The sequence below is a fragment of the Panthera onca genome, chromosome A1, assembly GCF_046562875.1.
Source record: "Panthera onca isolate mPanOnc1 chromosome A1, mPanOnc1 haplotype 2, whole genome shotgun sequence".
Classification (NCBI taxonomy): Eukaryota; Metazoa; Chordata; class Mammalia; order Carnivora; family Felidae; genus Panthera; species Panthera onca.
The window spans coordinates 148,645,904-148,663,713 of NC_138339.1; the positions used below are offsets into that span (position 1 = coordinate 148,645,904).

At 41.3% G+C, this 17,810-nt stretch overlaps 1 protein-coding gene across 3 annotated transcripts in view; it reads left to right on the top strand.

Annotated features, from left to right (window-relative positions):
- The first annotated feature begins 439 nt into the window (after positions 1-439).
- CANX (calnexin) overlaps positions 440-17,810 on the top strand; it is a 33,904-nt gene continuing 16,533 nt past the window's right edge. The window contains exons 1-4 of one of the 3 annotated variants that reach the window (XM_060636411.2): positions 440-618; positions 6,204-6,336; positions 16,652-16,828; positions 17,084-17,157. In XM_060636411.2, the coding sequence (XP_060492394.1) occupies positions 16,655-16,828; positions 17,084-17,157 (248 nt within the window). In that variant the 5' untranslated portion in view covers positions 440-618; positions 6,204-6,336; positions 16,652-16,654. The remainder of the gene's footprint in view (positions 619-6,203; positions 6,337-16,651; positions 16,829-17,083; positions 17,158-17,810) is intronic. The other 2 variants (XM_060636410.2, XM_060636412.2) reach the window with 2 other exon arrangements.

The window sequence follows — 17,810 nt, forward strand, 5'->3', positions numbered from 1 at the left end:
GCTCAGCCGATCTCCCACTGCTTCTGCCGGCTGTCATTTGCCCCCTAAGCAAAGTGAACGGGATGCCCATCCTGGGTTCTAGGTCCAGGCACCAGCGGGGAAGAAGCCAAAGACATGGGAATGAAACATCGGGCAACTGGCCCACTAAGGCACCAGGACAACCGGGCGCGGGAACGCGCGCCAGACCATCCCCGCCCCAGGGTGCGCGCGCCCGAGGTTCCCTATTCCGCTGCTGTTCCTCCCCCTTCTCTCCTACCCAACCAACAGCCACTTCCTGCCTCACTCCTAGCCAATCCCCACACTCCACGAAGAATAGCCCTAGGGGGCGTATGGGAAGGTGCCTAGAGCGATGGCCGCACCGACCAACCGAACCCTGGAGCTTGCGCGGGGGGGCGGGACTTGGTGCCGTCCGTAGCTACTCAGGAGCGAGGGGCGGGCGCAGGGCCGGGCTTTGCGCGGTGGGGCTCGCTCGCGCGGCAGCAGCGGTAGCCGAGGCCTCTTGGTTCTGCGGCACGTGACGGTTGGGCCGTCTCTGCCGCTGTCTCCACTGCAGCGCGGGGCCAGGTGTGCGGGCGGGTGGAGGCGCGGGCGCCGCCGGCGGTCCCCGTAAAACTCGAGGTGAGACAGGAGGCCTGCGCGTGTCCTCCGGCCTATGAGGACCCCGGGGGGCCCGGGTGCGCGGTGCGGCGCCGAAGGGCCGGGCGTGGCCGGGGCCATGGGGGTCGGGCTGGGTTTCTAGGGCCCAGGCCTCGGCAGACGCGCTAGTCGTGAGGGACGAGGCCCTAACCGGGGCCGTTTGGTTTGGGGAGCCAGGCCGAGGCCGCGCTGCCGGGGTCGGGAGGCGTGGCAGGTGCCCTGAAGCCTCCCTTGACCTCTGGGTAGCCAACTTCTTCCTATGGCTTTATTTCTAGGGCTTTCTAAGGCCTTTCCTGGCTACCTGGGAAGCCGCGGGGTGGGTTGGAATAGCCGGTAAAGGTCTGGGGTGGGATCAGGCCTAGTCGGTACTCCTAGCAGTGGGAAAATGTAGTACCAGAACGAGAGAGAATGTTTAGGATCAGCATTACAGGTTCAATACTGGAAAATAAAGCCGCAAAGCGAAGACTGAACCCTAGCACCCCGAAGACTATGGAGAATGTGCTAGAACACGCCATGGTTGAAGAACTTCAGTCTTAACATACACACCTATTTGGGGGTGGGGAGTAATCCAGTCGGAAATTCACCGGACATTAAAAGCAGGAAAGCCCCTGCTTTTAATTATGGTAGGTCGTATTATAGTGGAGGAAACAGACCCAGAGGTATGAAATGACTGGCCCAAGGTCGTGCCATTAATTTTATGATCACGTTTGGGATTATAGTTGAGGGCAGGGCAGTTTTGGTGTAGTGCTTAAGGTTAAGGCCCTGGTTCAAGTCTTTTATGGACCCTTTGCTGCTGTGTGAACTTGGGCAATTTACTTACCCTTTGTGCCCCAGTTCTCCCCAAATAATGGGCATAATAGTACCTGATGGAGTTGTTAAATTGAGATGTGTGTAAAATAAGACAGAGAAGACACATTGATAACCCTATATTAACTGCCAGATAAATAATGATTGCAATAAATTATTATAGTCGGAATGCTGTTGGTCCACTACACTGACATCCTGCTGTTTGAATTGGTTAAGTCCTGTTTCCCAGTACCTGAAGTTACATTTTTAGCAATGGGGGGGGGGGGGGGGGACTGGATCTAGAGACTTAACTGCAGGGCATGGCACAAGTGAATGGTGGTTGAGGGAAGTTAAACTGAGGACTAAGGTGAGCCAAGGTTAAGTCTCTTTACCTCTAATTTAGGAAATGGAACATTTTAATTTTTTAACGAGTAGAGTTTTTTGGGTTTTGTTGCTGGTTGTTTTTAAGGGAAGAATTGTATTGATTTTTGAAATCATTCTGTATCTTAGCTCTTCCAGCATTAAAAAAAATTTTTTTGAGGGTCTTGAATAGAATCACTGGCATGTTGTACACTTGCTGTAATTGTACTTAGAGTGGACTTGGAACAGAGGTAAAGCACTGTGTGGGAGTTCTCCTTTGCACCAGCCAGGGTACATAAGCCAAGAAGCCTAGTGACTGGATCATGAGAAGCCCAGAGTGAACTGTGTGTTGGAGTGAATGTGCCCCACAACAACAGATTTTCTGACCTATCTGAAAATGGGTGTTCTCATCCGTCTCCACCTAACTTATCTTAACAGGACAGACAGTTCAACTAACAGGTTATCTTCCAAGAACCATGAGAGGTAAACGTCTGGGCAGAGGCTGTTGCTGCTGTTTTGGCAATCGTGCTGTTGCATCCTTTAATTAGAGTTCACTTTGCCCTGCTAGATAGCCTAAGGGACAAAGTGACAGTTGGAAGCAGAATGCAGAGTCTTGAATTCGAGGCCCATCATGGTAACTAGCTTAGGTAACTAGCTTGGTTTCCACATCTTTAAAATGGAAATGGGAACTCTCCTGGATGCCACACCCCCAATTAGGGGGCTACGGGGAGGGACAAATGAGATGGGGAACCAGGAACTACTTTGAATAGCATGCAAATTCAGCTCATAATGACTCCAAAGCAAAGTAAAAGTGCACTGAACATAGTTGTAACCTGTATAGCTTACTGTAGGACTTTGTCAGGAAAGTGCTGGTTGGATGCTTTTTTAACTGCAACAGATGTACTTTTAAATTAAGCTTAACTGTATGCTGTGAAAACTATTTGGAGAATTTTTTTTTTAAAGAATTTAGAGAATCTTCAATGTGTTTTGAGTATTCACATGTTAAACATACTTGGTTTATAGCAAAAAGAAAGTGCTATGGAAAAATGGATAATAATGTTCCTGTCAATGAAAAACAAAATTTAAAACTGTAAACAAGGTGCTATATATATATTTTTAAATGAATGAGTTATATACATTTTTTAAATTTTTTTAACTTTTATTTATTTTTGAGAGAGCGTGAGCGCACAAGTGGGGGAGGGGCAGAGAGAGGGGGAGACACAGAATCCCAAGCGGGCTCCAGGCTCTGAGCTGTCAGCACAGAGCCTGATGCGGGACTTGAACTCATGAACTGTGAGATGACCTGAGCTGAAGTCGGACGCTTAACCAACTGAGCCACCTAGACGCCCCTGAATGAGATATATTTTTAAATAAAGACCACATTTTATGTGGTCCCCTGCCCCACCTTAGTGCTTTTGCTTTTTGACTGGATGCATGTGTAATACAATCAGAAGGTATAAAAAGTACTAGTAAAATTGTTCATCTGTGCCTGCCTGGAATTGAGTTCCTTTTAACTGGTTCCTTTCCAATCTAAGATTTAAAATTTCTCATTTGCCTTAAAACTCGGAGTTTTAGAACCATTGAAACTTAAATGATCTCACTGGGCAATACCTAGTACTAGTAGAAATCACTGCTAATGTCATGCGTACGTACTGTAAACCAGGCACTGTCATAAGCACTTTCTACGTGCATTTTGTTCATACAATGATCCTGAGAAGTATATGGTGGTGGTGCTCTCATTTAAGAGGTGAAGAAACTGGGGCCCTGAGGTTAGTAGTTGACTTAGTGTGCTAAGTTATTGGGTAGTCGAGGAGGAATTGTGACTTCTGAGTTCCCCCTCATAAACATTACTGTATATCTAACTGTGACTTAGGACAGTTTATGTAACTTCTCTTAGCTTTATTTTTCTCATGTGTCAACTGAGGGTGATTGAACCTCCTGGGGTTCTTGTGAGGATCAAATTAGATAACCAAAGATACCTAAGACCTATAAGACTTAAATTTTGAAAAGGGTGTATTAATAGATGAGTGGATAACCTACATGAAAGAAAGACTGCCTCCTTTCTTATTATACACTGCCTTTTTAAATTAAAGAAAAGTATTTTTGAGAGAGAGAGTGAGAGAGAGCATGAGCAGGGGAGGGGCAGAGAGAGAGGGAGACACAGAATTTGAAGCAGGCTCCAGGCTCTGAGCTGTCAGGACAGATCCCAGCGTGGGGCTCAGACTCCTGAACCATGAGATCACGATCTGAGCTGAAGTCAGACGTTTAACTGACTGAGCCACCCAGGCGCCCCTATATGCTGCCTTTTTAAAAATTACTTTTTTTTCCCCCCTAAACAACCAAGAATATTAGCCAGGTCATTTCTTCTGTTCATCTTTCTAATTTCTCATGGATTAAAGGAATTAGTTGAAATATCTTCTTTTAAAAGATGAGTCCACAGGGGTGCCTGGGTGGCTCAGTAGGTTAAAAGATGAGTCCCACAAAGAAAAGCCTAGGACCAAGTGGCTTTACTGGTTAGTTCTAGCAAATACTTAAGGAAGAATTGACACCAGTCATCCATAAACTCTTCCAAAAATAGAAGAGAGAACACTTCCCACTCATTCTGTGAGGCCAAACTACCCTAATACCAGCACCAACTGTCAGCACCAGCCTGACATGGGGCTCTATCTATATCTGTAGATCTATAGACACTATAGATCTTGACCTGATCCGAAATCCAAGAGTCAGATGTGTAACCTACTGAGCCACCCAAGAGCCCAGTAGACCTCATCTTTTGTGAAAATAGATGCAAAAATCCTCAAAATGGTAGCAAATGGAATCCAGCAACATTCAAAGGACACTACCCAATAACCAACTGGGATTTATTCCAGGAATGCAAGGTTGGTTCAACATACAGTAATGAATGTAACACACTACATTAATGAAGGACAAAAACTGCATCTCAGTAAACACAGAAAAAGCATTAGACAAAATGCAGCTCCCTTTCATGATAAAAATACTCAACAAACTGAGAATAAAGAACTTCCTCAACTTTAATGAAGAGACAATCCCTTCCCGGGGATTTCTTCTGTTCTTCTTTTAATTTCTCATGGATTACAGGAATTAAGGTTGACTTTCCCTAACTTTTGAGAAACAGATTCCCACAAATAAAAGCCTGGAACCAAGTGTCTTCATTGGTGAATTCTGTCAGAAACTTAGGAAAGAATTAACTTCACAAACTCTTCTGGAAAATAGGAGAGAATACTTCCTAACCCATTTAGTAAGGCCAGTATTCCTTAATACTAAAACCAGACAAAAACTTCACAAGAAAAGAAAACCATGTGTGTGTGTATATGCATATATATATTTTGTATGTATATATATATATATATATTTTAACATAACTTCTATGCCCCACATAGGGCTTAAACTTATGAACCTGAGGTCAAGAGTCACATGCTCTACCAACTCAGCTAGGCGCCCCAGACCAATACTCTCTTTCCTAGGAAAAAAATAGACTTAAAAAGATAAAATATAAAAATGTAAATTTAATTAATTAAAAAATAATGTAAGTCTCCGTTTGTTTTAAAGATTTTTTTTCTAAATAGGTCTTTATTGAGGATAAAAGTTCGTGTATTACAGGGTAGAAATTAAAAAAAAAATCTTTTTATATAAGTTTGTTTTTGAGAGAGACAGAACTCAAGTTGGGGAGGGACAGAGAGCGAGGGAGACACAGAATCTGAAGCAGGCTCCAGGCTCTGAGTTGGCAGCACAGAGCCCGACTTGGGGCTCAAACCCATGAACCACGAGATCATGACCTGAGCTGAAGTCAGATGCTCAACTGACTGAGCCACCCATGAGTCCCGAAATTTAATATTCCTTTAGTGTTTACCCATTCCTAAAGTTGATCCAGGTGGTTGTCCGGATTTGCTAAAATTCAGTGCAGCATGTGTCTGTTTCTGTTAAATAGGATATTTTGTGCTCAGTTGAAGTTTCATGTACATTGTTGTGTATAGTTTGTTTTTTTTCACAATGTGTGCTGGGAACAGAATTATAATTAACCAAAAATCAATTAACTTTTAGAGAATTCATGAAGAGAAGTGATTGATGACAGGGCAGGAAAGAAAATCACAGATAAACATGGACATTTCTATATACCAATGCTAAAATTGTATAGACACCATTGCAAGGAAGAGTTAAAGAAGAAATCCTACAGTATACTTGGTGGAAAGCAGGTTTTTCTTGCGATGCAAAATTATTCAGCTTTGCTGAAAAACATTGGAGGAGTAAGCAAACATATTAGACCTATTGGTCTAGTATGAGAATTGAAGGTGTATTCACTCTGGTTGTACTAACTGTGTATCAAAGAACAAACTATTTGCATATACCTATAAAGTATTGGATTCTGATAGACTTTGTATTATCTTTTTCTGTTTTCACAGCAAGCCTTTCAGCCAGTAGTACCATTACCCACATCTATAAAATAGGGAAAGAAGACTCCTGGAAGTTCAGTCAGCTGCAAGGCCACAGAGAGGAGCAGGAGAGTCTGGAGCCCAGGTTTCTCCGACTTGACAGGTTATACCACCACATACACTATATTGCCTTGGATGTCAGGAATTAATTTTCTGATTCGTCAGCTTAAAAATAGGGAATTTCCATCTCTAGAATTCAAGATGTGTTCACTCTTAAAAGTTAAAAAGAGTAGATTGAAGTATTAAAAGTGAGTAGATTAAGTGCTTTTAAAAGACTCCTGTCCCTGAGATTTTGAGAGCCGAGCTGTCAGCCCAGAGCCCGACACGGGGCTCAAACTCACGAACAGTGAGATCATGACCTCTGAGCCAAAGTCAGACGCTTAACTGAGCCTTCCAGGCTCCCCTGGCATTGTTTTTTATGGAAAAAAAATACTAGCATGAGTCTTAAGCAGTGCTAACAAGCTGTGTGCCTGCTTTGCAAGTTAGATAAATAAAAGTCTGTAATATTACGAGTTTATTTTGATATTGACCCCAAAACCCCCCAAAATTGATTAGTAGAACTAATACTACAGTATACTCACACACTCTGAAAACACAGGCAAGTATATATAATGACATTAAGGTCACTTTAAATCTATAAAAAATTTTTATGTTTCTGGATTAAAAATTTTTTTTTAATCTTTATTATTTATTTTTGAGAGAGAGATAGAGTATGAGCAGGGGAGAGGCAGAGATAGAGAGGGAGACACAGAATCAGAAGCAGGCTCCAGGCTTCAAGCTGTCAGCACAGAGCCTGATGCAGGGCTCAAACCCACGAACCGTGAGATCATGACCTGAAGTTGGCCGCTTAACCGACTGAGCCACCCAGACGCCCCTTTTCTGGATTTGTTTTTGATTCCCTGGCTCCTTATGTTTCCAGACTTTATGGACAACCATATTATGTAGATTGAGTTCCTGAGGGTTAGAGACTACTGACTTCTTTTCATACTTGATATATAGTTAGCACTCACGGAGTTTAATGTCAGCAATAAATATTGCTTTAGGGTCTGACACAAGCCAGGTTTTCTAATGTGTATCAGATGCATTTTTTCCTTTAACCCCTTTGTAATACAGAATTCCCAGTCTAAGCCTGTGGCTGCCAGAAAACAGCCTTTTTTTTACGTTTATTTATTTTTGAGAGCTAGAGACAGAGTGTGAGTGGGGGAGAGGCAGACAGAGTTGGAGACACAGAATCCAAAGCAGACTCCTGGCCCTTAGCTGTCAGCACAGAGCCCGATGTGGGGCTTGAACTCATGACCTACAAGATCATAACCTGAGCTGAAGTCAGACGCTTAACTGACTGAGCCACCCAAGTGCCCCCAGAAAACAATCTTTGAACTTTGCCACCCAGCTTTTGTTATAAGCCCAATTGACTAATTATTTGAAGGATCTGCAGTTTGTTGATTTCTCTAGAACCTAGATGTTGTAGGTTTTACTTTTAGATCAAGCTTTGGTGTTGGTGTTGGCCCCATAGTATTGGTTTTATTGACTTGGTCTTTGCTTTCATTATCCTATGGCAGAGCCACACAAAACTCATATTTGTATGTAACCTAAAGGTATTTTTGAGACAGTTGTCCACTTCAGTAGACTCATAGATGTTAAAAGATTTTTATATTTGTGCTTTGGTTTTTTAATTGCTGGCTGTCCTGGAGGTTCATTCCTGTAGTGATTGTAGTTTGACCAAGATAGGAATTTAAGTGGACCCACTGTGAGGCTTCATGTAGCACTGAGTAACCTAGTTATGGGTTATACATTCATCCAGCATTTGCATCCTGGCTCAGAGGGGCTTTGCTGTAGAGTTTAAGGTAAGGCCTTGGAATGATAAAAATTATGAGAGAGAGGGAGAGAAGATGGTCCCTGAAAGAAAACCGGAAAATGAAGTGCTCTAAGAATATAATGGCTTAAAGTATGGGTTGGGAGGAATTTGCTGTTACCGCATGTGGGAATGTGGGAAGCCTTGCCCTCGAGCTAATGTATGTTAGCATGAATTGTGAAGTAGAAGAGAATTTTAGGAAACATGGTCAATGTTTCTTTACTAGAGAAAAATGTTTCTCGGTTTAAAGGTAAATTCTTAATTCACTTTTACTGTCGAGCCTTCCAAATACAGGGTCCACTTGCTCTGTGACTTTGGGGAAGTTGAGGAGAGGTGTGCTGTCTATTCTCTAAAAGTGTTATTGCTTTGCTCCTGAGCTGCTTGTTAGGTATTTCATATGGATAATCTTAGAAACAGAAAAACAAAGTGATAATAGAAGTGTGAACTCTGCTTCGGATTCTGTCAGCGTAAAGACAAATGAAGACCTAAAAAGAGAGAAAACACCCCTGAAATCCTCTTCTGAAATCCTCTTCTGAAATCCTCTTGGATGTTAAACTGTGTGAAAAATCACTTCATGTCTTTAAGACGAAAGCATTTGTAGAATTACCAGGAAGGGCGCACTGCACTGGGAGGCAGGAACCTTGACTTCTGATCTGATTCTGCCAATAACTGATTTGTGGCAAGTCAATGTCTGGCCCTCAGTTTCTTCTCAAAAAGGGGAGTTAGGGGCGCCTGGGTGGCTCAGTCGGTTAAGCGTCCGACTTCGGCTCAGGTCACGATCTCACGGTCCGTGAGTTCGAGCCCCACGTCGGGCTCTGTGCTGACAGCTCAGAGCCTGGAGCCTGCTTCGGATTCTGTGTCTCCCCCTCTCTCTGACCCTCCCCCGTTCATGCTCTGTCTCTCTCTGTCTCAAAAATAAATAAACATTAAAAAAAAATTTTTTTTTTTAAAAAAAGGGGGAGTTAGACTAGATTCCTGTAGTATATTTCAGCCCTAGGAGGGAGATCAACCATTTGAGGCATAATAGTAGAACATCTTTTTATATATATGTATGTGTATATATACGTGGTTGTGTATGTGTATGTATGTGTGTGTACATATGTGTTTATACACGTATGTATGCACATATATATACAAACTAATTTTTAGAACAACTTTAGATTTACAGAAAAATAATGAAAATAGTACAGAGAATTCCCAGATGACGCATACCCAGTTTTTTCTACTGTTAATAGAGTATATTTACTATAATTTACAATTAACAAACCGATATTAATACATAAATATTAACTAAAGTTCATCATTAATTCAGATTTCCTTTGTTTTTACCCACTATCCTTTTTCTGTTCCAGGATACATTACATTTACTCATGTTTCCTTAGGCTTTCCTTGGCTGTGATACTTCTTCAGACTTTCCTTATTTTTGATGACCCTGAGGTTTTTGAAGACTACCGTTAGGTTTTTTTGTAGAATGTCCTTCTATTGGGATTTTGTTTGTTGTTTTCCTCATGACTAGACTGGGGGTATTTGGGAGGAAAACCATTGAGGTTAAAGTCCTTTCTTTCATCATATTGTATCCAGTGTACATGCTACCAACCTGACCTATCACTGTTGATGTTGACTTTGATCACCTGGGTGAGGCAGTGTTTGCCAGGTTTCTCCAGTGGAAAGTTCCTCTCTCTTTCCCCCTTCCCATACTGTTCTCTTTAGGAGGACATCACTATGTGCAGCCCACACATTAGGAGTGGGAAATTAGGCTCTTCTCCCCCATTTGTTTATTTACCCATATATTTGTATCAGTATAGATCCATGGGCATCTATTTTATACTTCGGGGTATTATCCAGTACCACTTATTTTTTGCTCATACTGTTCCAGCTTTGGCCATTGGGCACTCTTTCCTGTGTTCTTTTGACCTACCCTCCCATCATTATGGGTATTTTAGTTTTGTTTTCTTTTTTGAACATTTTTTTTCTGGCACTGCAAGATGTCCCAGGTTTATCTTGTGTACTTCCTGCCCCAATCCTAGAGTTGGCCATTTCTCCAAGGGGTCCCCCTTTTTTTGGAAGTGGTTTTAAAAATCAAGATCTTGGTTGGCACCTGGTGGCTCAGTTGGTTAAATGTCTGACTCCTGATCTCAGTTCAGGTCTTGATCTCAGGGTCATGAGTTCAAGCCCTGCGTTGGGCTCCACACTGGACATGAAGCCTGCTTTAAAAAAAAAAAACACAAGATCTAGGGGCGCCTGGGTGGCTCAGTCGGTTAAGCGTCCGACTTCGGCTCAGGTCATGATCTCGCGGTTTGTGAGTTCGAGCCCTGCGTCGGGCTCTGTGCTGACAGCTTGGAGCCTGGAGCCTGCTTTGGATTCTGTGTCTCCTCTCTCTGCCCCTCCCCCACTTGAGCTGTCTCTCTCTCTCTCTCTCTCTCAAAAATAAATAAATGTAAAAACAAAATTAAAAAAAAAAACCCCAAGATCTTGGTATTAGGTATATTTATTGTACCGGGGTATAGTTTCTTCTAGGTCCTCGCAAGTGTCACAGCAAGGGAATGTGTGCATACTAATGGGTATATATGCACATATCTATAAATACTACTATGTGTAATCTTCTGTAAATTAAGGACAACATGAGTTTGTGCTGATGTCTCCGACTCTCTTCCATTACCATGTAGAGTATTCTGGCTTTTTCTTATCTGTAAATTCCCACACCCAGCAATGAAAAGTGGCTCCCACCATCCACCACCCAAATACTCGTTCAATTCCAGTGTACACATATAGCAGTGTCAGAATTGTTAGCCAGTACACGCATAGAAAATAACTCACCAGCTAGAAAAATGTTTTCGTACAGTCAAGTTTACACACCCCACTTGTTTCTGAAGTTACATAGGTCGGCATTGTCTCCCTCCACCCCTTTCGATGAGGCTGTTTAATATATGCGTAACACAGATTGTCACATCTGCGTGCTATCCTTGGATCACTCAACCTCCTAAATGATTTTTCAAAAATTTTCATACTTTTGATTCACTCTGTGCTGTGAAGGTTCATGGGTTTTGACAAACGCATAGTGTTATGTATGCATAATTATAGCATCCTACAGAGTAGTCTCACTGTGTAAATTATCCCTGATGCTGACATGTTCAACCTGACTGCCTTCCCCAAACCTCTGGTAACCACTGATCTTTTTTTACCGTATCTGTAGTTTTGCTTTTTTCAGAATGTCATCTAATTGGAATTATACAGCCTGTCACCTTTTCAGACTGGCTTCTTTCACTTAGCAGTGTGCGTTTAAAATGCATCCATGTCTTTTTATGGCTTGATAACTCATTTCCTTGAATTGCTGAATAATGTTGCATTGCAGTTTGCTTATTATTCATAGAGTTATTGAAGGATATTTTAGATTCTTCAAGTTTGGGGTGGTTATGGATAAAGCTGCTAGAAATATTGGTGTGCAGGTTTTTGGACACTTTCAGATCATTTGGGTAAGTACTTAGAAACATGATTGCTGAAAATATGGTAAGACTATGTTTAGTTTTGTAAGAAATTGCCACACTGTCTTCCAGAGTGGGTATACGATTTTGCATTTTCACTAGCAATGAGTGAGAGCTCCTGTTGCTTCACATCCTTGCCATTTTTTTTTTTTTTTTTTTTTTTTATCTCAGCCTTTCTCATAGGTGCATGGTGGTATCTTGTTTTAATTTCCAGTTACTGGCAAATTATATTGAGCATCTTTTCGTATGTTTGTTTTCCATCTGAATATTTCACTTGGTGAAGTATCTGTTCAGATTTCTTGCCCATTTTTTGACTGGCTGGTTTATTTTCTTATTGGTGAGTTTGAGTTCTTTAAGTCTCAGAGATGAAGTTCTCGGAGAGAGCAAGAGCTTGAGTGCGAGTTGAGGAGATGCAGAGAGAGAGAGAGGGAGACAGAATCCCAAGCAGGCTCTGTGCTGTCAGCAAGAGCCCCATGTGGGGCTGGAACCCATGAACCATGAGATCACCACCTGAGCTGAAATCAGGAGTCGGACGCTTAACCAACTGAGCTACCCAGGTGCCCCTTCACATTTTTAATTTTAGTAAAACCCAGCTTACCAATTTGTCTTTCATGTATTTTGCTTTTGATATTGTATGTAAAACCTCATTGTCCAGCCCCAGATCACCTAAATTTTCTCCTGTTTTCTTCTAGAAAGCATAGTAGTGCCAACATCCTATGTAAATACCCAGGCAGTCAGTGCTACCTTTGGATTCCATTTGATATAAAGAGTGTGGGCAGAGGGACTGAAATAAGATGGGGGAATTTTTTGTCTTGGTAATGTTGGATTTTCATTAACAAAACAGAGAATTAAGATCACCTTCATATACATTGCTGAATTGTTTGTGAGTATGGACAAGTCTCTGACAGAACTTGGAACATTTAAGGAGGCTTAATAGTGATTGTGGGAACTAGAATGGACTTATTGGCCATAGCATTTTCTCGGGAGTACTGGCAGATTACTGGTGTTAAGGCAGTATATGTAAAGCTGGCAGTGGGTGAGGCTCATGAGGGCACATAAGAGCTGTGAGCATTGTGGTTTGGCCATACCGATTCCTCATAGGCTTCGTGACCTTCTGGATAATGTGAAAGTGACCGATGAGTTCCCGCACACTTCTCTTACCTAAAAAACCAGGTTCTGCAACTCAGAGCGTAGAGGAGATGGCAGTGGGGGAGAAGTGCATTTTCTGAAGTTTGCTAGAGATTTTCTTTGTTGTTCCTGATGGGACAGGTAGCCTTCTGCTACCTGAAAACTGTTTTCCTTTCAGTGGGACCATTCTGCCTCCGTGACGCAGATGCCTTCTCTCCCCATGCTCCTTGGTCCACATCTGGGACTAGCTGTTCTGCAGTCGCTCCATCCTCACTAACCCTACCTGAACCCCCCTGTTCCGGATCACTCCCTACTAGCTCTTCCTGCCTTAGTCTTCCTGTCTTCTGTTCATTATACTCTGTCAGTTTCAACTGCGTAGTGACACTTTGTCCAGTGTAATAGAAATACAGGATTTGAATTCTTTGAGTCTCACTTATTAGTTGTAATAAGTAGGCTATTTTAATTTCATTAAGTTTTCATTCATAATGTGTGAAATAAAAGAGTAATACCTTATGGGAGGTTTTACATGAACAATATATATGAAAATGTTTTATATCCTGGAAAACGAAGCACAGATGGATTATTCATAAACCCTAAGCAGTGGTTCTCAAAGTGTGATTCCTGAACCAGCAGCCTCAGCATCGTCTGGAACTAGTTAGGTAAAATTCAGGTGTGGACTGAATCAGAAACTCGGGATGAACCCCAGCAATCTGTTTCACCCCTGGGTGATGCTGATGTCTGTTTAAGTTTGAGAAACACTGCTTTACATTATACTTAAAAACCTGAGGACAGCTGTTGTAGTCTGCTTGGGCTGCCATACAGAATACTAAGGGCAGGGCTTAAACAGGAGGGAATTATTTTCTCTCTGTTCTGGAGGCTGGAAGTCTCAAGATCAAGGTGGTTGTTGGGATTGGTTTCTGGTGAGGACTTTTCTCATTGGCTTGCAGAGAGCTGCCATCACTGTGTCCTCACGTGGACTTTCCTCTGTGCATGAACGCTTCTTGTGTCTCTTCCTCTTCTGTGAATACCAATTCCACTGGACCAGGGCCCCTACCCTATGACCTCTTAAGTAACCTTAATTTTTGAAGGTCTTGTTTCTAAATACAGTCACATTGGACGTTGTTAGGGCTTCAACAGATTTGAGGGGGGGGGGGGGGGTGACCAGGGAACGCGGTTCAGTCCATAGCAACAATATATCAACAAATTAAAAATTATTGAGGAATAAAAATCAGTCCTACCTTTTTGCACTTGATTTTAGCCAAAAGGCCGAGAAGCGATTCAGTCCTACCTTTTTTAAAGGTGAGTAGTTAGCCTACCAGACTGTCTCCCTAATTAGCTTTTTTCCTTGGAAAAGAGTGTTCCAGCACCAGTACTTACTTAGTCCTAAGTAATCCATTGGTTTTGTACTTTTTTAAGAGAGCATGCTAGAGTGTGAGGGGAGGGGAAGGGGCAGAGAGAGAGGAAGAGAGAATCTCAAGCAGGCTCCAAGCTGTCAGTGTGGGGGCTTGATCTCATGAAACCGTGAGATCATGACCTGAGCCAAAATCAAGAGGTGGAAGCTTAGGCAACTGAGCCACCAAGCACCCCTGTTTTGTACTTTTAATTACTACTAGTCTTAACCACATTTTGTTTACTTTTAAAAAGCTGTAGCCAGGGGCACCTGGGTGGCTCAGTCGGTTGAGCGACCAACTTCGGCTCAGGTCATGATCTTGCGGTCTGTGAGTTCGAGCCCTGCATCGGGCTCTGTGCTGACAGCTCGGAGCCTGGAGCCTGCTTCAGATTCTGTGTCTCCCTCTCTCTCTCTGCCCCTCCCCCACTCATGCTCTGTCTCTGTCAAAAATAAATAAACATTAAAAAAAATTAAAGAAAAAAGCTATAGCCATAAAGCTGTTGCTTTAGCTGTGTTTAGGGCTAATTTGGTTTTATAGCTTTTTGCTGGGGATCTAATCCCCCTTTATAGCATTGTTTGTATGAGAGAGAATTTAGGAGTTGTATAAAATTGATTTAGATAAAAGGGTTGAATCAGCCTGTTTACTTTCACAGAATCCCCTTATAGTTGTAAATCAAAGCAGTACTGCTAAACCATTGTATATTTTGATTGCATAAAATAAAGGTCTTTCCAGTGACTAAATGAACGATTACTGGCATTTTTTAAGTATATAAGAGACTGTAGCAGAATGTAGATACTGAGTTTTTTCTAAAAACTAATCCAGTCCTAGGAAAGGTTATGGATGGTTTTATTAATACTTGTATTTTCTGCATTGTCTAGATGCTAAACATTTAAGAATCCAGTCTACTTTACCTTCTTTCATTTTGGGAACACAGTCCTAAGATGCGTAAATAAAAGAAATACCAGGAAATGATGCATGAAAATTTAGTTCTATGTGTTGAGTTACACTAAAGGATTACAGAGTTTGTAAGGAATTGGCATTAAATTCAACATGAGAGTACATTGATTTATGTTTTTTCTAGGAACTTAACTGGTCAAAATGGCAGCCAGGGTTGTGTATTGGGGCCATTTGAAGTTTGTGAAGGAGCTCCTTCAGTTTTTTTTTTTTTCTTCTTTCTTCCTTTCTTTTCTTTCTTTCTTTTTTTGGACTTTGCCTGAGAAATAAAAGTCTTTATTGTAAACAAGAGACGAAAAATATTAAGCTCAGGTTTTTTCCTTGAGTTTTTTATTGTGGTTTAAAAACACATAAGATTTACTCTCTTTTTTAAAAAATTAATTTCTGTTGAAGATTTATAATCTTAACCATTATTAAGTGTACAGTTCTGTGGCATAAAGTATATTCACATTCTTGTGCAATTATCACCTCCTTCCATCTCTAGAACTCTTTTCATCTGGCACAATTAAAACCCTGTACTATATATTCTTAAATCATGCTGTGCATCCACGTGGCTCAGCTTTTATATCTTCAGATCTGTGGTCCTTAGAAAGAGGACCCACTACCAGCCATGACAGCCTGATATAATACATTTAAGTGTTTAAAAAATAAGAGATAAAAGTAGCTGGTCCTTGGCTTAGTATTTTTGTTGGTGAGCCTTAAAACACTAGTTAAAAGCCCTATCTAAACTTGAAGATCTTGGAACAATATCTCTATTAACTTTTTAATGTGAGGCTGATTAGCTCTTCTGTTACCATGTCATTGTAAATTGTAAATTAATACGTGAAAGAGATTTTTGTCCATTGTCAAACTCTTTATAAATGCAAAAAGCTAGTTTGAAATTGCATTTGGACACCCTAGGTCGGTGGCCAACATGATATTATATATGGGAACAATCGTTTTGAGTTTCATTTTGAAATTTTCTTGAAATTGAATCTTTTAACTGATTTTTAGGAAAATCCCTTGATCTCTCTGGCTCACTTTCTTTACCTATAACATGGTTAAGTTGTTCTGGCTCTGATTTGAAAGTTTTAATTAAAAAAAAAATTTTTTTTTAGTGTTTATTCATTTTTGAGAGAACAAAGCGTGAGAGGGGGAGGGGCAGAGAGAGAGGGAGACAGAATCCAGAGCAGGCTCCAGGCCTGGAGCTGTCAACACAGAGCCCAATGTGGGCTCGAACTCAAGGTGAGATCATGACTTGAGTGGAAGTTGGAGATTCAACCGACTGAGCCACCCAGGTGCCCCTTGAATGCCTTAATTTTAAATAAGAGAGGGGTTAGCGGTCTTCACAAAATAATTAGTTTTTTATTTTTTAATGTTTATTCATTTTTTGAGAGAGACAGAGCACGAGTGGGGGAGGGGCCGAGAGGGAGACACAGAATCCAAAGCAGGCTCCAGGCTCTGAGCTGTCAGCCCAGAGCCCAATGCAGGACTCCATCCTATGAACTGCGCGAGATTGTGACCGGAGCTGAAGTTGGACACATAACAGACTGAGCCATCCATGTGCCCCTCTTTACAAAGATTTTAAAAGGAAGTGATACATTTAACTTACTTTACTTTTTTTATATGTAGATCATGGAAGGGAAGTGGTTGCTTTGTATGTTACTGGTCCTTGGAACGACAATTGTTCATGCTCACGAAGGCCATGATGATGATATGATTGATATTGAGGACGACCTCGATGATGTTATTGAAGAGGTAGAAGACTCAAAATCAAAACCAGATACCAGTGCTCCTCCATCTCCAAAGGTTTGAAGTGGTCTTTGAATCTATTTGTTTTACCTCTTGAGATAATCAAAGGATGAAGGTAAATTTGGACCTTTTTCCAAGGGGAAGTTAAGTTAAAAATAGTAGCCTTTTGTATATCTTGCCAATGATAAATTTTTTATACATTGAATTGAGGGCCTGCTATAAAAATTTGGGATAATTAAAAGCAAATCCTACTAAGAAGGGAATAGTGCTGCAAATTTCAATTCTTGAGTCTCATTTTTATGTTAAACATAGGTCACCTACAAAGCTCCGGTTCCAACAGGGGAAGTGTATTTTGCTGATTCCTTTGACAGAGGAACTCTGTCAGGGTAAGTGTCTCTTAGGGGAAAACATCTTGGAGGCAAACCTCACATAAGTAAGATGTGATAATGGATTCCTTTTTGCATAGCATTTTATGTAGTGAAATGTCTATTTTATGTCCCCAGTGTTTGTGCTGTTTTAGGAAAATTTAGAAGATGCCCAGTTAGAAAATTTTTTTAGAGCATGTGGGTCTAATTTCCATTTCTCTTTTTCCCTCGACCCTATGTATTGTTCTTTGAATTGAAAATTTTTTTTCTCTTAAGTCTTAAAAAAAGTGGAATTGTTTCCTGGGTTTGGTACTTTTTTTTTTTTTTTTTTTTTTTTTTTTTTTTATATATATATACAGGTTTGTGAGTTGAATTCAATGTATTACTATTTGTGTGGCAGATTTAAAAGTTGAAGAGGGGCACCTGGGTGGCTCAGTCAGTTAAGTGTCTGACTCTTGATTTTGGCTTAGGCCATGATTTCATGGTTCTTAAGATTGAGCCCCAAGTTGAATAGCTCAGAGCCTGCTTGGGATTCTTTTTTTTTTTTTTTTTTTTAATTTATTTATTTGTAAGTAAGTAATCTCTATACCCAACGTGGGGCTCAGACAGTTGCATGCTTTCTCCAACTGAGCCAGCTAGGATCCCCCCCCTGCTTGGGATTCTGTCTCCCTCTC